General features: G+C 29.2%; 1 protein-coding gene across 1 annotated transcript; it reads left to right on the top strand.

Moving 5' to 3' along the window:
- The first annotated feature begins 9349 nt into the window (after positions 1 to 9349).
- Positions 9350 to 13664, top strand: SLO2 (Pentatricopeptide repeat (PPR) superfamily protein). Its single transcript, XM_021443230.1, has one exon. It carries the CDS (start codon positions 9917 to 9919, stop codon positions 12017 to 12019), a length of 2103 nt encoding a protein of 700 aa, XP_021298905.1. The 5' UTR covers positions 9350 to 9916; the 3' UTR covers positions 12020 to 13664.
- The last annotated feature ends 3071 nt before the right edge of the window (positions 13665 to 16735 follow it).

Genomic DNA, 16735 nt, shown 5'->3' on the forward strand with positions numbered 1-16735 from the left:
ATATCACCTATTACGAAATATTATTATTATAGATATAAGTCTAATAATTATAACATATTAATATATATATATAATGTTAATATATTATATTACAATGATTCTAATTTGTATACATATAATAAACAAATATATTATATATTAATGAGCATATTATATATAATAGTCTTTTTAATTTATATTAATTATAGTCTTAGTACCTAAAGTATTATTATTTTTTTAATTATCTATTAGATTTTATAAATCTCTTTTTATAAAATAAAAATGTTTATTATGTTATTTTTATAAACATTTTATAAATAACATTACTGAATTTGAAACTATTTTAAAATATTTATGGTTCTATTATAAGTTTTCAAAATATATAAAAAATAATAACCAAAGCAAAACATATTTAACTATTTAAAGCCACCAGACTCACTATGTATATATTTAATTTTTTTTAATATAAAATATTAATAAAATTTATAATAATTATTAATATATTTTGAATAAAAAATTAAAAAAATGGTAATACCAATAGAATTTTTCTACAAAATATTCCATTTGAAAATTTGGCTCCTAATACTTTCCGACAGAATAATTTTCGTTGGAAATTTCAATTGGAAGTTCCATTGGAAATTTTGGTGGATTAATTTTTTTTTTTTGCACCAAAACTATATCCAATGGATTTCCAATGTCAATGATTCCGTTAGAAATTTTCATTAGAAAATTTTGTTGGAAATTTTGGTACAAATAATTTTTTTCGCCAAATCCATTTTTTACGGATTTCCAACAGAATCATTTATGTTGGATAATTTCATCGAAAATCCATCCATACAAGTAAAGTGAATTTCCATTGAATATCCGTTAGAAGTTTCCAGTAGAAATTTTTTGGGCGGAAAAAGTCAATTTTTGTAGTGACTTTAAGTTTTAGGATCTTCACTAACTTCTGCTAATTTCAATAAAGCATCTATTATTTGTGGAGCTTGAAATCTTATCTCTTTAACACTTTCAATACGACTTTCCCAACATGTTTGTGATAATGATTTAACAGTTAAACTAGGTATATTGTCTTGTAAAATTTTTCATCATTTGGTAGAAGAAGAAAATATTAAATATATACATTTTAAGACTTCGAAAAATGATATTTCCTTAGTGCGGTAATTTGCCATGTCACAAAGTACTAAATTTAAATTGTAACAACCACATGGTGTATAAAGGATCTAGGATTTAAGTTTAAAATTCCTTTTTGCTCTCCTTGTTGCTTGCCCTTTATATTAGATCCATTATCATATCCCTGTCCTCTTAAATTATTAATATCAAGCCCAATATTTTTTATTTCATCCACAATAACATAAAAAAAACCTTTTTCAGTTGTATCATCTACTTTTAAGAATTCAAAAAAAATACTCCATAGCTTTAATTAGACTTGATGAAATATTAAAACATCATAATATAAAAGACATTTGCTCCTAATGACTTACATCTAGAGTGAAATCAAGTATTATTGAAAAATATTTTGCTTCTATGAGGTTTTTAATAATTTTATTTCTAATCTCACTTGCTAACAAATTTATCAATTCATTTTGTACATTATGTCCAAGGTAATGATTTTAAATTTTATTGTCTTTAATGTGTCGAATATGTTCTTGCATCATTGGATCAAATTTTGCAATCATTTCAATTAGATTTAAAAAATTTTCACTACTTTCTAAATAGATCTTTTCATTTTTCCCACTAAAAGTCAAATTATTTTTACCAAGCATTTTTACTACAACAAGAATTCTTATTAATACTTTTTTTTCAATGTTCTTCATCTCTTTTTATTTGTTGAACACTTTTATCAATTGTTTTATTTTTCAATAATCTTATTTCTAAATCAATCCAAAAACTCATATTAGTAATATGCTCATTACTCATTCCATGACTCTTAAACTTAGCATTAAGGTTTCTTCAATCTCTGGTGCCAATATTAGCTAATTTACTTGTACTAGAAGCCAAATTAAACAATTTACAACTAAAACAAAATACTCTATCTAAATCTTTTGAATAAACTAGCCATCTTCTTTCATGTGTTTCTCATTTGTCAACTTTTGAATATAGTATGCAATAGAAAAACGTCTTGAAAATTCATCTTTGGGAAAATCTAAATTATTAACTTTAATTGGACCTTTTTCTACTAGTAAATCTCTTAAATTTGTATCAATATTTGTCCACTGACTTGGATCATAAATATTTTTTATGAACGTAATCATTTAAATTAATAGGTTAATCCTCTTCTTCATGATATCTCTTCATTAAATTCTTGTTCTAGCATTTCGTCATCATTTAACTCTTTAAGATTATTAACTTGTCCTTTTAAGGGACATTCATTAATAATTTATGATTCATTATTTTTATTACTAGTAAAAGATTTATCAAGTGCTCCTTTTTGAGATTGTATTAAACTTTCAATTCTTCTTTTTTTTAAAGCTTTGAATAACCAGATTCATATTTTCGATTTGATATATTCAAGTATTATTATGAGGTACAGAAATATTCAACTATTATAGTTATCTTATATTTTTAAATTGGTCAATATAAAATCAACAATCAAAATTTCTAATTCAAATAAATTAACTACCATATAAAAGAAAGACAATATAACAATATAATATAAACTCTAAATTAATGTAAAAAAATCTGTAAAGATTAGACTAATAGTACCTAATTGTTCAATATATATTATAAACAGCAAATGAGGCTCACAGCTTTATGAAAATAATAAAATAACAGACTTCTTATATATTCTTGGAATGAAATTTGAAGTTAAAGGGAGAAAGAGCAAACAAGAAAAGAAAAATTCAAAAGTAGATATTATACATTAAAAAAATAACTAATTTTATACATAGAAAAAAATAGCTGTTAGAAATCATTAAATACGTTGATTGGAAATAAGAGAAATAAAAGAGAAAAAAATAGTTGTTGGAGATGATTAAATGCATATGACCATTAGTTGATTGGAAATACAAGAATATAGTTAAGAATTAATAACATTCTAGAAATAAGGAAGTGATAGAAATTGAGATTTATTGGGCACATAATTAGGGAAGTGAGAGAATAAGTACTTTTATTAATTATTTTTTACTTTTATAATTTTATAATTTTTATATATTTTTAATATAATTAATTATATTAGAATTACTTTAAAATTATAAATCCTCCCTTAATAAGGGACCACCCCAAATTGGTGGCCTAGAGTGCTTGCTTTGGTAGCTTCACCCAAGGGCCAGCCTTGTCTTTAAAGAGTCATGTATTTCCCTTTATAATAAAAATAATTAATTTATAATAAAAAGAATTAATTTTGTTTGTAAATATCACCTTAACCAATTTCAATGCATCCATGTTAACATTTCCCATGCGTTTATCCTAATAAGAAAGAATGTTCAAGAATGCAAACTATTTAGCACACCTTTTGATATTTATAACATTCAATTTGTAATTTTTGAAGTTGCGATGCTAAAAGTTCGTTAAAATCAAATTATCTTACGTTTATATATACTAACAATTAAATTTTCTAATACTAAAACTAGGTAATTTTATCATGCAAGAAGTATATGAATCTTCTTGTGAGATGCATAATGTATGGTTAATCTTGAATTAAATAACAATTTTATTTTTTTATTTATCAAAATTTACCTTTATATGCTCAAAACCAAGAATTACCCTTTTTTTTTATTAACTTATAATAATGCCTGTGTTATCTAATTTTAATTATGTCATTTATTCAATTTTTAAATTGAAGTACTTAATGCTTTTTCTACTTTTTTTCTTCTCAATTATTTATCTTTATTTTATTTTTTTAGAGATTAAAAAATTGATCTTAATATATTTTATATTAAATTATAAGATTAATGTTACATGTAATTTTAATATCAAAAAGACCACTTTCAAAATGTCCAAGGCGGGGTCGCACGTGACCACTAAGATGCACTACTCTTTGGCTTCTTTGAAAATTTTGGTGCTCATAATTCTTTGAAAATTTTGGTGCTCATAATTCTTTGAAAGTCATACTACTTGCACTTTAATGTGGAATTCTCCTATGTCGTGACCATAATACGACTAAAATTTGGATTGAGATGGATGCCACAGTGGTTGTCAACATGATAATGGATGGGAGTGCCGGATCATATGACATTTGGTATACATTAGCCTCCATTCAAAAATGCTTACAACATTGTACATCATTCATATCTTGTCACATCCCATATTATGGTGGAATATGACCGATGCATGAACCCAGATGGGAATAGCCTGTTAGGCATACAATATCAACTCTTGCATACCATCATACGCAACATTACATATACATGAAACTTCTCAACTTATTAATTTTAATGCAAGCATTTCATATATCATCAAAGTGCCATGTTCTCAGTGCACCATATCATTTACATGTCTCAATACCCCTAAGTGTCCACATAAGCTCTTGAGCCACTATATACATCTAACATAACATTCATAATGTAATATGCTCAAACATTTGGCTACATTGTCATAACATACTCATAAACCATAAAACATATTCATAGTATGTAAACATAATTAAACATAGACTGACTTGTTAGTGGAACATGATTCGACTCACTAGATATCAAGAGGCTACTAGACACTTACCAATGAGGAATGAAGGGATCACGTCTCTATGACATCGGCTACTAGCAAGAGAGTGTTATCATAAATTTGCAACAAAAATAGTGAAGGGAAAATGAGGTGTGAGTCATAAAGACTTCATGAGTAGATATGGGAAAGGGAACAAGCGAAGAGGAAGAGATTTGCTATAAACCATAATTTGCAAAACAACATGATAATCATATAAATCTTTTCAACAATCATAAATGCATTTAATAACTTTAAATGCATAAATATAATGTCCACATACAAACTCAACTTACAAGCATTTGCAAGGAGATAACAGAAGGTAACTTTCGACCCTTCGAGCTCAACAGCAAACATTCAAATCAAGAATGTGTAATTCATTTAACAATTTGTCTCATTATTTCCATACAAACACAATAATTATCAATTGACAAACACAAGCGTCACAATACCCAATATACAAATAACACATCAATACATACCGTAGCAAATTATGAGGGGAATGGAAACTTTAGCCTAACTCATCCCTATGGTATTATTACCCCTACACTGGGATTCATAAAAAGTGGAAAAGTAGTATGATGCCTAACTTAACTCTGTGGTATTCTTATTCCTACATTGAGACTAAAGCCAATATACAAAAAGGGAAAAGGTGGCTTTTTGGTCAAGCTTAACCCTGTGGTATTTTTGCCTCCACATCGAGACTGGAGCCAACCATAACACAATCATGGGAAGTGGAGACCTTTTTAATCCACTTTACAACACAATCATGCGAATGTGGATACCTTCTCAATCCGCATCATAACACTAATCATGGGAATGTGGAGACCTTCTCAATCCACATCCACAAAACTCATATGCAAGAGCAATTCAATCAACCCCAATCATTATCTCAACTAATATCTTGTACCTACACCAGCCCGAAGGCTAGAATAATAAAGAAAATTGTTCAAAACATTGAAAGAGCTTGTCCCCCCTTATTGAAAATTAATACATAGTAGTATATTTACATATATAATAGATTCATAAACAATTTGAAAATCATTATGTTCACACATATCACAATCATTATCAAATCAAGTCATTTTGAACATTTTCTTGAAAACTTCATAAAACCTTGTAGTTCAAATACCTTAATAAACCATGTATGAAAATAATTTTTCAACATGCTTAAACAACCATTTCCATAAAAAGTATGCTAACTTTACATATTAAAATATTTAAAATGGTGTATCCACTCACCTAATTGGAGAGTCGATTCCTAACTCTAATCACAACTTTGTTTCAATGATATGTATGGAGTTTTCAAGTGTTCCTATCATATAACAATCATTACAATTATTTCCTAGAATAAAAATCTTGTAACGATCATTCTAGGTACTTTCAAAACTACTTGCTTTTAGCTAAACTAATTTTCCAGTTAAAACCCATACTTAGAAACCCATAAATTTTTCATTTTTACTATAGATGAGCTTAGATTCTTAAGAAAATCACAAAGTCTTTGAGTTTTAGTGTTCAACAGAAAATCTGGGCATAAAAATAATATTTTTAGTGTTGGAAAATTCATAAATCAAGATTCAAAAGTTGAAAGATGTCACCTTTATTTGAAAAACCCAAAACCAAGCTTCCAATCTTCCAAAATGATTATTTTGGGTGAAAATAGGTTTGAGAGAGCTTAGAGTTGCTAAAAAACAGATGGAAGGCGGCTTAAGATAGTGGTCATATTTATACTATGGAATGTGAAAATACCTTTTTACCCCCTTTTATTTTTCAAAAATTGACAAAATGTATTACATTTGGCAATGTATCGATACTTTTGGTTTTAAAAATATTGTATTGATACATTATAAACATTTATCAATACATGCTCATAAAAAACCCTTTCTAGGCTAAATGTATCGATATATCATTCACATATATCGATATATTTAAGATAGAATGCAGTTTCTTGGACAGATTGCCTATAAAACTTGCCTAGCTTATTTACATTAAATACCATTTAAGTAAATGCCCTCATTTTTACTTGTTTCTTTTTTTACTCTCCATGTACTTACGATATTTAATGTAAATAAGTAAACATCCCTCCATTTGGTTTCAATAAAAATATAAAAAAAATAAAAATCCATAAGAATGAAAATCTAAATTTTAGTTTCAAGAACAAAATTGAAAAATTCCAATTGAAATTAAATTTGCAGCTCTCATTTACCATAGCAAACATATTTCAAAAATTATGTAAAAATCATTTTTGGTCATCTAAAAATCAAAGGAATCATTATCGCCATTTTTCATTTCTAAAAAATTGTTCTATAAAAATAACATATTTTAACCTATTCCAAACTTAGAAAATTTTCTACTTCAAAAATGACAGACAACCAAAAGTATCAATGAATTCTTTTAGGGGTTAAAACTAAGTTGGATATTTAAAATATGAACTCTGTATGCTCGCCTAAAGATTTCCTAATTTATCTTTTTACTCAAGGAGGGATTTCACATATCCATCGTGAAAGTAACCAAGTTGCGAACTTTCTTACCAACCAAGGTCACTCACATCAAGGTTTTAAGGTATTATTCAATGCGGAAGGTGAGTTGAATGGTATTCTAAGTATGATATAATTAATTTACCTTATGTTAGATTTAAACATATATAAGGGAGAAGTACTCCTTATTTATTTTATTTCTTGTACGCAAGCAATACTATTTAGTTCATGTCTTCATAAAATTTATGCAAAGGAAGTAGTTCTTCTAATAGGGTTACTTTCTTATCTTTGTCATGTAATTCTAGAGGTAAGGTTTATGTTCTTTTCCCTAATATACTTTGCATTTCCATCTTTTAATAAAACTTGAAAAGAATAGTTGGCTTCGAGAGATTCTTCTACCTTAAAAAAAATTTAATATCAAAAAGAAAAAAAAACATAAAAATTTAAAATTTTAAAAAGTAAGAACATAATATTAATGAGGATAAAATATTCAAACACCTCTAAATTTTGACTAAAATTACATGAAGGTCTATTAATTTAAGAATAGACACTCTACATCAAAAGAATGTCTGTTGTTGAATGCATAAGTTCAACCATTACTCAAACGTTAATATTTTCGTTAATTTGTTGACGTGATAATATTTTTTAGATAATTTTACTCTCGAATATGCCAAAAATTATAACACTATATAAATCTTTATGTCTTTTGTTTCTTAAAAGGAAAAAAAAACTACTTACCTTTTTCGGTCAAATTGAATCAAAGAATCAAGCTTCCTTAAGGTTACGTTTGGTTGGTGGAATAGACCGGAATGGAATAAAATAGTTATTATGTGGGAATAGAATATAATAGTTATTACTTTATTTGGTACGACGAATGGAATATGACAGAAATAGTTATTATGACTTATTGCAGTGTTTGGTTAGCAACAATAATTTTGGAATAAGAAAAGAATAAAAAATAAAAAGATAAAAATACCTTTTATTATTTATATAACTATTTATTTTTATTAGATTTTTTATATATTAATAATCTAGAATTTAATTAAAATATTAATAATTAAGCATTTAAATATAACTATTTCATTTATAATTTAATCATTAATATTTTAAAATATTAATATTTTATTTAATTTAAATATTATTATGATCAATTATTTTATTTTATTTTATTTTCAAAATATTAATAATTGATAATTTAAATATTAATATTTTATTTATAATTTAATCATTAATATTTTAAAATATTAATATTTTTTAATTTAAATATTATTATGATTAATTATTTTATTTTATTTTTTAAATATTAATAATTGATAGTTTATTTAAAATATTAATAATTGACCATTTAAATATTAATATTTATTTATAATTTAGTCATTAATATAATAAAATATTAATATTTAATTTAATTTAAATATTATTATGATAAATTATTTTATTTTATTTTATTTTTAAATATTAATAATTGATTATTTATTTAAAATATTAATAATTTAATCATTAATATTTTAAAATATTAATATTTTATTTAATTTAATATTATTATGATTAATTTTTTATTTTATTTTTTAAATTTTATTTTTAAATATTAATAATTGGTAATTTATTTAAAATATTAATAATTGATGATTTAATTATTAATATTTTATATATAATTTAAATGATATTGTGCTTATTTATTTTTAATTTATTTTTTAAATAAGAATAATTTATAAGTTATTTTATTAATAATTTATAATTTAAAATATTAATATTTTATTTATAATTTAAATATTAATATGTTAAAATATTAATATTTTATTAAAAGTTGGAATCAGGAGAGAGGAAGAGGAGAGAGAAAAAAATAATATTTTATATAAATAAAGTTGTAATTTTTTAAACTTGTGAAGGGTATTTTGGTTTTTATGATTTTTTGAGTTTATTTCTCAAACTATGGAATAACTAATATCATAGAGAGAATGGTATTAAACTATTTTTTAATTTTGGAGGATTTTGAAGAATAGTAATAGTTATTTCTTGAACTATTTCTCAACTAAATAAAGAAATCAAAATTTCTTGAGAATAAAGAGGGAATGGCTTAGCCATTTTCCCGACCAAATATGTTATAAGGGAGCGTCGGAGCTCCTTGTAAGGGAGCTGTCGCGCTTCTTTTCAAGGGAGCACTAGAGCTCCCCTTTAAAGGAGCTATTTGGGTGCAATCTAGAGCTCCAAATCTCACCAGATCTAGCGCTCTTCAATATCAAGAAGTGTTAGATCTGATCACAGTGTGGTCGGTCAAACGTAAGAGAGCACTCCGAGCTAGTTAGCTTGTTTGAAAAAACAAACAAATTGTGAGAAAAAGGAAACGATATTTTAGTTGTTTTACTTTTTCTATTAACCGAGTTAAAGGTTTTTGGGCCTGAGTATTTACTTGTTAAATTAATAAACTTCTCTATAATTTTTATTAAAACTTAAGAAGATTGTGTAGGTATTTTAAGATATTAAAAGAAAAAAGTAATAAACAATGAAACAGAGAGAGTATAAGCTGTGTCCCTCTCATGTCTCTGTTTTCATCTTCCCTTTTTCTTTCTATACGAACATGAAAGTCCTACGTCCTCGTTTCATTTCCAATGTCATTGTTTCTCAGGTATCAGAATCTAGCACCTGACTCGTTTCACATCTGGCTTTCGGTGAGTTGGCTCGCCAGAGCTCTTTCTACTCGTTGAATCTCTTTCTACTCGCAAGTTAGAAACATCTCAGTTTGCATCGAAATGGTAATGAAGATACAAAACCCATAACAAAAGAACAATGCCCAACAGCCTCTTTTCTTCAAAGATAATGGAATGGCAAAACGCGGATTGCTCAAAAAAATTGCGGGTGATCTTTCATTGCCTGACTCTTCTTCTTTCTCTAAGCTCTTGGATTCATACATCCAATCCAAGTCTCTCCTTGATGTCCATCGCCTACATGCACGTATCATCAAGTCCCATTTTGCGTCAGAGACTTTTATCCTCAACAGGCTTATCGATGCCTATGGCAAATTGGGCTCCTTGGGCAATGCCCGCAAGGTGTTCGACAGAATGCCCCAAAGAAACATCTATTCTTGGAACGCGGCCATAACTGCCTTGACGAAATTTGGTTTCGTTGATGAGGCAGCAAAGATTTTTGGGTCCATGTCTGAGCATGATCAGTGCTCGTGGAATTCGATTATATCAGGGTTTGCTCAGCAAGACAAATTTGAAGAAGCTCTTTATTATTTTGTTAGGATGCATAGAGAGGATTTTGTAATTAATGAGTACTCATTTGGTAGTGCTCTTAGCGCTTGTTCTGGGTTGAAGGACATGAGAATGGGTACTCAAATCCATGCTTTGATGACGAAGACTCTGTTCTTATCTGATGTTTATATGGGCTCTGCTCTTGTTGATATGTATGGAAAATGTGGAAGTGTCTGCTGTGCCCAGAGAGGTTTCGATGATATGAGTGAAAGGAATAGAGTGTCTTGGAATAGTTTGATCACTTGTTATGAGCAAAATGGTCCCGCTGGAGTAGCTCTTGAGGTTTTCTTGAGGATGATGGATTGTGGAATTGAACCAGATGAAATCACGCTAGCTAGTGTGGTTAGTGCGTGTGCTAGCTTGTCGGCAATCAAGGAAGGCAAACAGGTTCATGCTCGTGTTGCGAAATGCATTAAGTTGAGGGATGATCTTGTCTTGTGCAATGCATTGGTTGATATGTATGCAAAATGCAGTAGAATCAATGAAGCTAGATGTGTTTTTGATAGGATGCCAGTTAGGAATGTTGTGTCTGAAACCTCAATGGTTAGTGGGTATGCAAAAACAGCCAGTGTGAAAACAGCAAGATTAATGTTTATGAAGATGATGGAGAGGAACATAGTGTCTTGGAATGCACTTATTGCTGGCTATACACAAAATGGGGAGGATGAAGAGGCTCTGAGACTCTTTCGCCTCCTAAAGAGAGAATCTGTTTGCCCAACCCATTACACCTTTGGCAATCTATTGAATGCTTGTGCTAATCTTGCTGATTTGCAGCTTGGAAGGCAGGCTCACACACATGTCTTGAAGCATGGTTTTCGCTTTCAGTTTGGAGAGGACTCTGATATTTTTGTTGGTAACTCTCTCATAGACATGTACATGAAGTGTGGATCAGTTGAAGATGGTGACCAGGTTTTCAAAAATATGATGGAAAGGGATTGGGTCTCATGGAATGCCATGATAGTTGGATATGCACAAAACGGATATGGGAATAAGGCTCTTGAATTGTTCAAGAATATGTTGGTATCTGGGGAGAAGCCAGACCATGTCACTATGATTGGTGTTCTTTGTGCTTGTAGTCATGCTGGGTTGGTTGAAGAGGGGCGATATCATTTCTCCTCTATGAGCGGTGAACATGGTTTGGTACCTTTGAAGGACCATTATACATGTATGGTTGATTTACTTGGTCGAGCTGGTTGCCTCAATGAAGCGAAGAATTTGATAGAGACAATGCCAATGAAGCCTGATGCTGTTGTTTGGGGATCTCTGCTTGGTGCTTGTAAAATACATCGTGACATTACTTTAGGGAAGTATGTTGCAGAGAAGCTTTTAGAAATTGATCCTAGCAACTCTGGACCCTACGTTCTTCTTTCAAACATGTATGCTGAGCTTGGAAAATGGGGAAACGTTGTTAGAGTAAGGAAACTGATGAAAAAACGAGGAGTAATCAAGCAACCTGGTTGTAGTTGGATTGAGATACAGGGTCATGTAAGTGTATTCATGGTGAAAGATAAAAGACATCCTCAGGGGAAGGAAATCTATTCAGTTTTGAATGCCCTCATAAAACAGATGAAACGAGCTGGGTATCTGCCAGATGCTGCTGATCAAGAAGCTTACGAAGAGGAGAGTGAATCTAAATTAGACTTTATCTTACAAAAGGAATTTGCCACCTAGTTCTGCGGTTGGGTAATAAGTTTTTTAAGTGATTTTGATCAAAATGATGCTGCTCTTACATAATATTCTGTTTTGTTCAAAATTTTGCATTCATCACATTGTCTTTTCGCATGCCTGTCCTTACAACAGGAACAAGAAGAAGAAAACAAAAATAATTAATATTTTCCCCAAAGACAACCTTCTTGAGTTTGATAGCTAGCCCTGATTGATCCTAATTCAAACTAATTTGTTCTTATTGAGTACTATTTTGTTAGCAATCCATAAACAATTGAAAGCAAAAAGAAAGAAAATAATCCTTGTTCTATCTCAGTACTATATCTTTGAAACAACTTTAACGTTTGTCAAATGGGCAGGTGGAGGTGGATCATAGATGGGCTGAATCATAGTTATTAATTTACTTGTTTATGACCTATTTAAATAGTAGTTGAATGGCCAACCCATCCGTTACCCATTTATGGCAGGCAGGGTTAAATCTCCCTGTATTTATTTTACCTCCTTCTCTTCCTCCTACCACAATAGCCATACTCTTAGTAGATTAATTTAAAAAACACAACTGTTGTCACTCACTATGTTGCTCATTTATAAAAAGTCCATAACTACATGCTTCAGTTGCTTGTTCTTTGATCCTTTACTCAGCAATGTCATCCAAATTTTTTTACTCTGTGGATTCAGGAACACCTCATTTGTGTATTGGCAATTGCAGCTATCTTGTTTAGTAAAGGTAGAAAATTTAGAACTGTGAAACAACAAAGGTAGAGAATCTAGATGACATATAAATACCAATGAGTATTTTCTTAAACACTCTTGGTGGAGTTTTTTATTCTGCAAGCATGTTTTTAGGGTTTGCGCATGTTTATTTAGTAACTATGTTAAATTATTTATTTCATTAATAATAGCTTATGGACATTTTGCAACCTTCTAAATTCATTGTGGAGTTAAAAAAATTCCACCCCAATTTTATAGGATAATTTTCTTATGTATGAACAAAAACTTTTCTTCACTGCAAAAATCAAGGTCAAATTGAATGCCTTTTCTCTTTCCTTACAAGGCAAGCTTGTGGTTACTTTGTTAAAACATACCCTTCCCAATCTATTTACTCGAAACATATATCTTTCTCTCAAGTCTAATTACTATTGGTATGAGTAGATTTACAGCAGTTAACAAATCTAGTAGTCTCTTTTCATTGCTTTTTTCATGTTATCTTTCCCCTGTTCTTGACTTCCTATTATTAACCTTTTTGAAATGTTTGCTTCATGAGATTATTGGTTATGGAAGTAGAATATCTTTTACTTCTGATTTTGTTTCAGTCTGGTGTTCTTATTATTGCTTACTATGCTGCAAAACTTTGATGAAATTTCACTCTGGTATCAAGCCTTAAAAGGAGAAGCCTTCCTAGTTATACTACTGAAATTAGCTTGGGCAGCTCATGTTAATGATTTTTTGGAAGGAGAAAAATGCCAGGTACGTGTTTAATAGAAAAGAAGCAATGCTTTCTGGAATCTTCTGGCTTAGAATGTAGAGTTCTCATTCTTGATAAGCTTCTGCCTTGACAGTAAGCAATCTTGTAATGCTTTGTTTTTTGTTAATTTGGTTTTGGATCTTTTGTATTTCTTCTGCTGCCTTTGCATATAATCTTTGACAAGGATTATTTAAGGCTCCTTTAAGTTGTTTGTGTTATGAATATTTTGTGAATATCCATTTATGTTATCTATATCTAGATTTGATGTAAATCAGATTAGATTAGGATATAATCCATCTAATTTCTAACTGTTATCCTCATTTTGTGAAGGAGTTATTTACCTATAAATAGGCCCCCTTAGTTCATTTGTATACGCACTTCAATAAGATTTCTTCTCTCCCTTAAGTACTTTCTTTCTTCTCTTTAAATATTCTTTCAAGTTATTTTGTTTGTTCTTATAAAGTTATTATTTTTCATAATACGTTATCAGCACGATCCTTTAATCTCTCACCCTCAAGCTTCACAAAGTCGACGATCCTATAATCTCTCACCTTCACCCCCAAGCTTTACAAAGTCGACAATCTTATAATCTCTCACCCTCACCTTCACCCTTAAACTTCACAAAGTCGACGATCTTATAATCTCTCACCCTCAAGTGTCACAAAGTCGAAGTTCAATTTTTCTTCAGGTAATTTTTTTTATTGTCATTTTATTGTTTTGCTCAAATTTTACCAATTTCTAATAAATCAATTTTCATTTAGTGTTTTTCATCAGCCATTAATTATTTTTGTGCCAATTACGATATTGTGTAATACTAACATTTACGTTCTTCTTTTAGCTAAATGTCAAATCTTACAAAGCTTGAATTTGTGGCTCTTGATATTACTGGTAAGAATTATCTATCTTGGATTCTAAATGCTGAAATCTACTTAGATGCTATGGGTCTTGGTGACACAATCAAAGAAGAAAATGAAGCATCTAATCAAGATAAGGCAAAACTAATGATTTTCATTCGCCATCATTTTCGTGAAGGATTAAAAATTGAGTATCTCACAATAAAAGATCTTGTTCATCTTTGAAAAAGTCTAAAGAAAATATATGACCACTAGAAAACAGTAATTTTGCCAAAAGCTTGTTTTGATTGGATGCATCTGTGATTGCAAGATTTTATAACTACAAGTGAGTATAACTCAGCATTATATAAAATCAGTTCTAAACTAAAATTGTGTGAAGAAAAGGTGACAGATGTTGATTTGTTAGAAAAAACATTCTCTACTTTTTATGCTTCAAATGTGCTCTTGCAGCAGCAATATCATGAAAAAGGTTTTAAAAAATACTCTGAATTGATTTCATGTGACTAAAGAAAATAATGAGCTATTGATGAAAAATCATGAATGTAGCCCAACTAGTTCTACTCCATTCCCTGAAGTGAATGCGACATCATTTAGAAATTCTGACCGTGATCGTGGTCGTAATTGTGGTCGTAATCATGGACGTGGAAAAGGTCGCCATAATTACAGCAATTGTAGTGGTTACACAAATTATTATTCTGATAATAAGAATACCCACCAAAAGTAGATGAATAGTGAAGAGATACAAGAAAAGAACAAAGTTGGACAAAGTAAAAAGAATATAGAAAATATTTGTTATCAATATGGCATGAAAGGTCATTGGTCACGTACTTGTCATACACCAAAACAACTTGTTGAACTTTATCAAGCATCACTAAAAGATAAAAAAAAAAACATCGAAACAAATTTTGTTGAAGATGATAGCCAAGTTGATATAACACACTTGGATGTTGTTGATTTTTTTGTCCACCCTGAAAGACGGATTGATCATTTGATTGGTAATGGGAATCCCAATAATGAAATTTCTTAAATTATTTATTGATGTGTTTTAGTATAACTTTTTTAGAAACTTGGTATGTTTAGTATTATCTTATTAAGAAATTAATATATCTATTAGGAAGATATTTTTTTTGTATTTTAATAACAAAGTTTATATTTAATGTTCTCTTATGTAAGTTTCTTACCATATATAATTTTTATTTTCTTGAAGAAAATATGGATATTCATCTGGTTAGACCCAAGATCAATGATAAAGATATATATCTAATAGATAGTGCTACAACGCACACTATATTTAAAGATAAGAAATATTTTTCCCACTTGGCAATGGAAGAAGCTAATGTCAATACAATATTTGTTAATACAAGATTAATTGAAGGCTCCGAAAGAACTAATATTTCACTATTTGGAGGAACAAGGTTTATAATAAAAGATGCATTACTTTCTATTAAGTTTTAAAGAAACTCATTAAGCTTTAAAGATATTTGTTTGAATAGATATCATATTGAGACAATGAATAAAAGAGGTACTGAATACCTTTATATTACATCTATTATATCGGGTAAAAAGCGTGTATTGAAAAAATTACCCGCTTTGTCCTCTAGAATGTACTACACAAAAATTAAAATGATTGAAACTTATGCTATAGTAAACTAGAAGTTTACTGATAATTTTAATGTTTGGCATGACCGATTAGGTTATCTCGGATAAATAATGATGCGAAAAATTATTCAAAATTCATGTGGTCATCCATTGAAAAATCAGAAAATTTTTCAATTTAATGAATTCTCATGTACTACATGCTATCAAGATAAATTAATTATAAGACCATCACCAGTTAAAGTTGTGATTGAATCCCCTGCATTTTTGAAACATATTCAGGGTGATATATGTGGACCCATACATCCACTATGTGGATTATTCAGATATTTTATGATTTTGATTGATACATCAACAAGATGGTCACATGTGTGCTTATTGTCAACTCGCAATTTGGCATTTGCAAGATTACTTGCACAAATAATTCGTTTGCGAGCACATTTTTCTGATTATGCAATCAAGACAGTTCGTCTTGACAATGCTGGTGAATTTACGTCTCAAGCTTTTAATGAATATTACATGTCAATTGAAATAAATGTTGAACAATCTATTAGTCATGTTCATACACAAAACGGTTTAGCAGAATCATTTATCAAACGCCTTAGATTGATTGTAAGGTCATTACTTATGAAATCCAATTTCTACTTGGGGACAGGCTATTTTGCATACAGTAGCACTTGTACGCATCAGGCCAATGAGTTATCATAAATTCTCTCTTGTACAATTGGTTTATGGTCAGAACCAAATATTTTCCATCTAAGAATTTTTAGATATGCGGTATATGTTCCAATTGCTCCACCACGACGC

Source organism: Theobroma umbraticum, unplaced genomic scaffold, assembly GCF_002168275.2.
Source record: "Theobroma umbraticum cultivar Fairchild unplaced genomic scaffold, ASM216827v3 scaffold_2.0, whole genome shotgun sequence".
NCBI lineage: Eukaryota > Viridiplantae > Streptophyta > Magnoliopsida > Malvales > Malvaceae > Theobroma > Theobroma umbraticum.